The sequence below is a fragment of the Theobroma cacao genome, chromosome 4 (genome assembly GCF_000208745.1).
Source record: "Theobroma cacao cultivar B97-61/B2 chromosome 4, Criollo_cocoa_genome_V2, whole genome shotgun sequence".
Lineage (NCBI taxonomy): Eukaryota > Viridiplantae > Streptophyta > Magnoliopsida > Malvales > Malvaceae > Theobroma > Theobroma cacao.
In genome coordinates, this window is record NC_030853.1 from 11,436,553 (window position 1) to 11,444,216 (window position 7,664).

Below are 7,664 nucleotides of genomic sequence, written 5' to 3' on the forward strand. Positions count from 1 at the left end.
ATCAACCCTCTCTATTCAGGTACTGTAGCCTGAGAAAAACGCAAGGGTGAAAGTGAAAGAGGATCATCTATAATCTATATAGATAGATAGATAAAAGCATGATGACTGCGAAAGAATAAAGTGCATCCCAACCCTTTTCCTTTTTTAAAAAAAAATTATTTTGCGCTTTTATTTTTTTGCTTTCCTGGGTAAAAGCATAGAGCTTCAAAAGAAAAAGCAATACTGGGAGTAATTCAAGCAGGGAGAGGCACATAAAGTTAAAAGCAGATACCAGAAACAAAATATTAATATGAAAGTGACACGACATTTCCTCATTGCTATATGCGTCATAAGCTTTACACGACCAAGCATTTACTATGACTGTCTGGTTTCAGTTTTTTAAGCAAAAGTTGATTTGCAGACAATGTTGTAGAGAATAACCGGGTGAGTCCAGATTTTAACGAGGAGTGAATATGGAAAGGGCTTAAGCCCCACCATTGGAGGTCCCCCATATGAGACTCTTCCATGCTAAGGACAGAAAAGAGGTGAATGAAAGACAAGTCACAGCAAAAGTTGCTTCAATTTTTGTCCTCTTTTTGAAGCAATTGAAAAGGAATTCATGTTTCAAGTGGGCTCATCGTCCCTCCCTATCATGCCCCAGTTTTTGGCCAGATAGCAACTGTAGGAATCACAACAGTAAGACATTTACTTTTGATGCAAAAGGCAAGTAATCTGGCAAAGGAGATAAGATTTCATTGAGAACATGAATACACACATCAACAATCTAACTAACCACCTCAAGAATAACCACTGTAGCTTCCCGCCAAAATTCAGAAAAATTCAAAATCTAAGTAAGGACCAGATGACCTGTCTGAGTCTGTGGCTCCCTTCTCATTTGGAGGCAAGGATGACTTGAATGCTTGGTTTAGAAATGAGAGGTCGATGGGTTTAGGGATTTCTGGAGGATGCGTACTGCGAATAAGAGCCCAATTAACACTTTCGAAGAAAGGATGCTGCTTGATCTCTGTGGCACCTCTTTTGAAACCTAATCTCTTTTGAGGGTCCTTCACAAGCAGACCACGGATTAAATCCTTAGCACCAAAACTGATTGAAGATCCCTCTGGAAATTTTAGGGATTGACCAACCACATTGAATAATGTCTCTCGATTACCATTGCCTTTAAATGGAGTCCTTCCCAACAGTAATTCATACAAGAAAATACCAAATGTCCACCAATCAACAGCACTCCCATGACCGTCCCCTCTTATTATCTCAGGAGCTAAATATTCATGGGTCCCAACAAAAGACATGGAGCGTGCATTAGTTGGCTCTGCAATAAGTACAGGAAATGAATCTGAATTTATCAAATTTGTTCTTTCACTTTTTGCCTTTGCTGTTTTGGAACTGAGAAATCGAGGCTTGAAACAAGACGGCTGCAAACAAGCAGGCTCTACACATACTGGGAGTTTGCAGGCTGGATCAATGCAGGCCGGCTGAATACAGTACGAAGTGATCCTGCAAGTTGCCCCAGTACTGGACTGCACAAGAGTAGGATTGACAAAACATCGCAATGACAAATCAAAATCAGATAGCATGATGTGGCCATCCTCCCTCACTAAAACATTTTCAGGTTTTAAATCCCTATACACCACACCCATCATGTGTAGATACTCAAGGGTTAGAAGGACTTCTGAAGCATAAAACCTGCAAGAACATAGAAATTTTATCAGAAAACTTACCAAACCTCAAGTACATTGCAAGGAGATAACTCTAAGCATAAGGACCATTATGACTTTAACCAAGCATGGTGGACATATAGAAATTGGAATTGACAACTGAATCCCTTAGAGTTCATGTGAACAGAATTAGCAACAGTCTTAAATATTCCCAATTACACTGTACTAGAAGCAGGAACATGGTTTGAAAGGTAATTATCATCATACTTTTGATGCAACTTTTCTCCAGAGAAAAGACTACACTCTACAGTGAGGTTCGAAGGAGGTAGTTTAATCTTGCATCCACATAACACTTATCATCGAAAAGTTGAATTAACAATTGAACCAAACTATTTCCATCCCATGAATAAGCCTCTCCAAACTCCGGTTCAGCTCAAATAATCCAAATAGCTTTATGTCAGAGGTCCTGAATACTAAGACATAATCAAGAAGAAATTCTGTTTCACTTCTCCAATTTTCAAGGCAACTTTCTCAATAACATCTCCCTAGCTAGTGTTAATAATTTCTTGGTCAAGAACAAAAGCAGCTAATCTAGGACAAAAGATGGCCAAACTAGCAACCTAAAATAAAACATATTAAACCTTAAAAGGTTAGAAACTAACCGTGCTGCTGTTTCTGAAAAATGCTTGCCCAGCTGTCGTTGACGGAGAATATGAAGATCCCCACCACTGCAAAACTCCATTAACAAGCAAGAAAACTTCTCAGTCTCAAAATGTGAATAAAGGGTAGGTAAAAATGGATGATCTAACGAACTCAATATTTCTCTCTCAGTTTGTGCTCTTATCAACTTCTTCCTGCCAGCTAACATCCCTTTATCCATAACCTTCATTGCAAACAAACATCCCATCCCTCTTAACTCAGCTAAATACACACTCCCTATATCTCCACACCCCAACTTCTTCAACAACCTAAAATGAGCTAACGCCAAGTCCCCATCCTTGCCCTTAACATGCTGTATTGCATCCCATCTTATATCATTTCCTTTATGAGGTTTCGATGGACAAAAACTCTTAAAACCACTACACTCATTTGCATCAAGATTACTCTTTTGACTCTCTTCATAGTCAGTAACAACAGAATCAGCATTCCTACTAAGACTAATTTTATGAGATGACTCAGAAATACTACTACATAAACTAATGCTAACACTATTCTTATTGAAGTTAGCATCTTGAAAACTACTACTGCTACTACTACTAATACTTCCATTATTGCTAGAACAAACACTAGAATCAGACCCGGAAATGCTAACGCCATTATTATTCAAACAAAGGTCTTTAAGAGTGCTGGTGACAGGCAAAGTTTCAAGCTTTACATTTTTGGGGGATTTTTCATCCATGCTTGACAGAAAGAAAAGAAACCTGTTTGATGAAATGTCTGAAAGAGAAGAGGGTTAAAAATATGGAGGATGTTGGTCAATGGAGATGTGGGGCGTGACCGAGGTAGTCAAAGAAAGAGAGAGTGAGACGCGGGCTTAACTTAACAATTAACATGGGGAGTTGGAAATGAAAGGGTGGAGGGTTAAAACGGTTTTCAAATTTGAAATAGTGAGAGTAAGGGTAAGAACAAGATAAGCTGGTAAATAAGGTTTTATTTTTTTCTTTTGATAAACCCAAGGTTGAGTTGGGGTTTGAGTCTTTTTCTTACAGTGTCCCAGAATACGTTACAGCTTACAGACAAAAGAGAGAGAGAGAGAGGGGACCCAATTCACGAGGAAGACAAAAGCTATTCAGATTTTCTAAAAGAAAAAACATACAAACATACATTTGAAAGTTGAAACACCAATAGCAAATACCGTTACACTTTGGGGCTCATGGTTTTGACGGGGAAAAGGTGCAGTTGGGGTTAATCTTAAGGCAGGTTGGTGACTTCGGTGCCTGGGCTTGTTCAATCAACAAACATTTTGGATTAATAGTGGGTATTCGGCAAGTTTTACAAAATTGTCAAGTCCTGACTCTTTGCTGTCTTGGTGGATGTAAAACAATGGAAATGGTAGACAAAGGATTGATTCCATTTGGATATGCGTTTTTACCCTTTCCCAAGTTGGTGCTCTATACAAATTTTCCTTTTTGATTGAAAGTAAGAAATGGAGTATACAAAATGGTATCAATTTCGCAACATAATGATTTGGGGGAAGGCAACTCTGGCAATAAATTTGCTGAAACAAGATTTTGGTCAATTTGTATTTGTGTTGAGACCAGCAGAAGCAACTTATCACTCCATTACTACTTCAATAATTTCAATCTATTTATGAACGAAAAAACAAAGCCCTGGAGCCTGTTACATTTGCAACGTAATGTTTGTCAGCTAATAAATAGGTTTGGCTTGCAGAAACAATGGAAGATGAAAAGCTCACCTCAAACAGGGTGCCATGATCATTGATCATATTAAATCCCAATGATGTAATTTCAATATATATATATATTTATAAAGGGTTTAGCTTGAATTGATGAAAACAAATGGAGATTTGGATGAAGAATCTTAAAGACTCCTTGTGCTCTTATTGCACAAAAGAAAAGGAGTTTCACTTTCATAAGAATTATATGGGCAATGAGTCATCTACTTCAATAATTAGATGATCTGATTTCTCACGGATGGCTTTGAATTGTGGTTTCTTTCGCATAGTTCAAATTTTTTACTGCAAATGTCAATTCCTCGTAGCTGTTTGGTTGTCTTGAAAGAGAGGATTCCCTTGTCTGCAAAGATTAAACACATCAAACCTTGAAGTACAATCAAAGCAGGAGCTGCATTAATAAATCCGTTTCCCAATTTATATACGATAAACCTTTTGTCGTTCATCCCAATTGAAATTCAAAAATGAAGTCAGTGCAGGTGGCTGCTGCTTTCCTTCTGCTCCTGTTTTCTGGTAATGTCATAACATTTAATGTCTAATTTTCTTTGTCTTGCAAATATCGAAACCAGTGTATGAAATAGAAATGGCAGTATCATTATTGGTTTAATGAAAGCAAATAAATGTTGCAGGGCATTCACTAGCACATACGGTTACATTTTTTGTACACAACAAATGCCCCTTCCCTATATGGCCAGCAACTGCCCCCAACACCGGCCATCCAGTGATAGCAGACGGTGGATTCTATCTTCCGCCGGGCCAGACACAGCGCATTGAGGCCCCCTGGACATGGAACGGGCGGATTTGGGCAAGGACAGGCTGCAGCTTCAACTCCAACTGGCAACCAGCTTGTGAAACTGGTGACTGTGATGGGAGGCTCCAATGCAATGGACTAATAGGCACACCTCCAGCCACATTAGTCCAAATTGCACTACAAGGAGACAAAGGCAAGCCAAATTTCTACGATGTTAGCCTGGTTGATGGCTACAACCTGCCTGTTTCAGTTGCTACACGACCATCTTTGCCCAAGTGCACCATCGGAAGCTGCCCCAAGAATTTGAACAACTTGTGCCCACCAGAACTTGAAGCCCTTAACAGGAATGGGGAAGTTGTTGCTTGCAAAAGTGCTTGCTTGGCTTTCAATCTTGACTCATTTTGTTGCAGAAATGAGTATGGGACCCCTGAAAAATGCAAACCAAGCGTATACTCAAAGATGTTTAAGGATGCTTGTCCTTCTTATTATAGCTATGCCTTTGACATGCCTCCACCTCTGGTGAATTGTGCATCAAAAGAGTATGTAATAACTTTCTGCCCTTCAGCTTGGGGTGCTGGTCAGGCTTCCATATAGAGTTTTTTACTTTTAAATAACCAGCTGTTGTCATTTGATTTCAAAACCATATTTCGATTGTTTTTCTAATAAGAATTTTTATATATACATCATGGACTTGCATTGTTTTCCTTTTTCTCTCCCAAATGTAGTTCCAGAAGGACTTGGTAAGTATTTTTTATAAGGGATACTTGACATTTCATGGCCACGGACCATGGTTGTAATTAAATTATGTTTCTTATTTCTTAGCTGAGATACTCTACCGTACCTAACTTTGTACCATTCTTTTTCTAGAATTAGTAAATAACACAAGTGACAAGCCACTGCCGAAACCCACCAATAAATTCTTCTAACATAAAAACCAAATTCAAACATCTTCAATATTACAAACTAAGCATGAAAAATATATATATATATATATATATATATATATATATATATATAGAAAAGAAACACAAAAAAAAAATCAAAACACCAACAATGAAANAACAAAAAAAAGCACAAAAGAAAATCAAAAAAATGTAAAACACCAACAAGGAAAAGGAGATCTGAAAATTTTTTGAAATAAAAAAACATTATTTTTATATATATTATTCTTTGTTTATAAGTTCTTTATAATTAATGTAATACTTATTAAAATTTATTAATTGTTTTAGATATGATTGAAAATTTTAAATTTTTTATGAGCTAATTTTAATTTTTTAATTTAATTTTAATTAATCATATACATGTAAATTAATTTTAAATTTATTTTAATCGGACATTTAACAAGTATAAATATTTAACGAGTAGTATTTAAGATATTCAAATACGAACTTCAAATAAAATTTTAAAATTTTAATCGAATATTTATAAAATTCAAATGCTCTATCAAATAAGATTTAAGTTAAGTTACTTATAAAATAATAGAGACCCTACTCCTTGACATCCAACAAAACATCCTAATGATTGAAATAATACAAAAGAAAATATATATCTTATATATGAAAAGTTTTAAAGTGGATATCAACACCATATGTGAACACTTTTATATAAGATTAAAGTGAAATTTGTGTAATATTTTTTGATAAAAAATTACTCTTTAGAAGAAAAAAAATGGCATAATGCTTTACAAAGATATTAAATTATTCAAGAATAATCAAATAAGTCATTATTTTTCTATTATGTTCAATCAAGTCTTTATATTTTAATTTTGGACCAAATAAGCTATTATGACTAACAATTGACTAACTATTATTAATCAAAATATCATTTGTCATTAATTAAAATATCATTTGTCATTTTATGTTTACGTAAGGTTGATGTGGAGAGTGAAAAATGTCATATACTCATGTCATCATAACACATCAACGTATAATGTCATCATCCACTATGATATATTGTTAAATCATGTCAATGTCACGTGATATAGAATTATAGGTGACATTTTAACTAATAACTGTTAGTCATAAGGGCTTATTGGTTTAAAATAAAAATATAAGAACTTAATTAAATGGTAACAAAATAATAAGAGCTTATTTAAATTTTCTTAAATAGTTTAAGAATTTTTTAAGGTGTTATGCAAAAAAAATGTGAAAAAAGATTGAAAAGTATAAAAACAAACATGATAATGATCGTATACTAGTTTTAAAGATAGGGTTGGCAATGGATACCCTGTAATTGGGTACTCGCGGAAATCCGACTTGCTATATAAGGTTTAGGTACCTTATATTTGAGTTTGGGATAGAAATTTTACTACCCATCTCAGGTTTGGGTAAAGTATCATAGAGATGTCAACGAGTAAGGTACGTGTTAATTTTGAGATACCTAAATCAATTTAAAATCAATTACAAAACTTATAAATGTATTTTTGTTAAAATCACTTACAAAACTTATAAAGGTATTTTTGTATCAGTACAATTAGCCTTATCATGTGCACTTCACATGTCCTATTTCTAATACAAAAAAAAAATAAAAGATTAAAAACAACATAATACAAAAAAGAGATTTTGTTAAGAAATAAATCTTAAAAGAACAACTATAAGAGATATATGAGAGAAAGTATTTTGAGGGAGTAAGAAGATTTTATTCAAGTGTGTATTTATAAATAAAGTGGAGAACTATTTATAAGCCAACAACCTCTTGAATTATAGTCCTAATCTAATTTTATCTAAGAGTTCAAATCATATTACATTTCTTGTATCTTGCCTATTAGGCTGTTTGACATGGTTTACACTTCTTGATTCATAATATAATGGACATTCACAATTTGTTTATAACACTCCCCTTTGAA

The 7,664-nt window shown here is 34.7% G+C and overlaps 2 protein-coding genes across 2 annotated transcripts; one reads left to right on the top strand and one right to left on the bottom strand.

Annotated features, from left to right (window-relative positions):
• LOC18601359 (serine/threonine-protein kinase D6PK) lies at positions 543–3,365 on the bottom strand. Its single transcript, XM_007032282.2, has 2 exons — positions 2,318–3,365; positions 543–1,683 (listed from the first exon to the last, which is right to left on the bottom strand). Exons 1-2 carry the CDS (start codon positions 3,052–3,054, stop codon positions 810–812), a joined length of 1,611 nt encoding a protein of 536 aa, XP_007032344.1. The 5' UTR covers positions 3,055–3,365; the 3' UTR covers positions 543–809.
• On the top strand, positions 4,489–5,505 carry LOC18601358 (thaumatin-like protein). Its single transcript, XM_018120392.1, has 2 exons — positions 4,489–4,581; positions 4,698–5,505. The coding sequence occupies exons 1-2, from the start codon at positions 4,533–4,535 to the stop codon at positions 5,411–5,413; spliced, it is 765 nt and encodes a 254-aa protein (XP_017975881.1). The 5' UTR covers positions 4,489–4,532; the 3' UTR covers positions 5,414–5,505.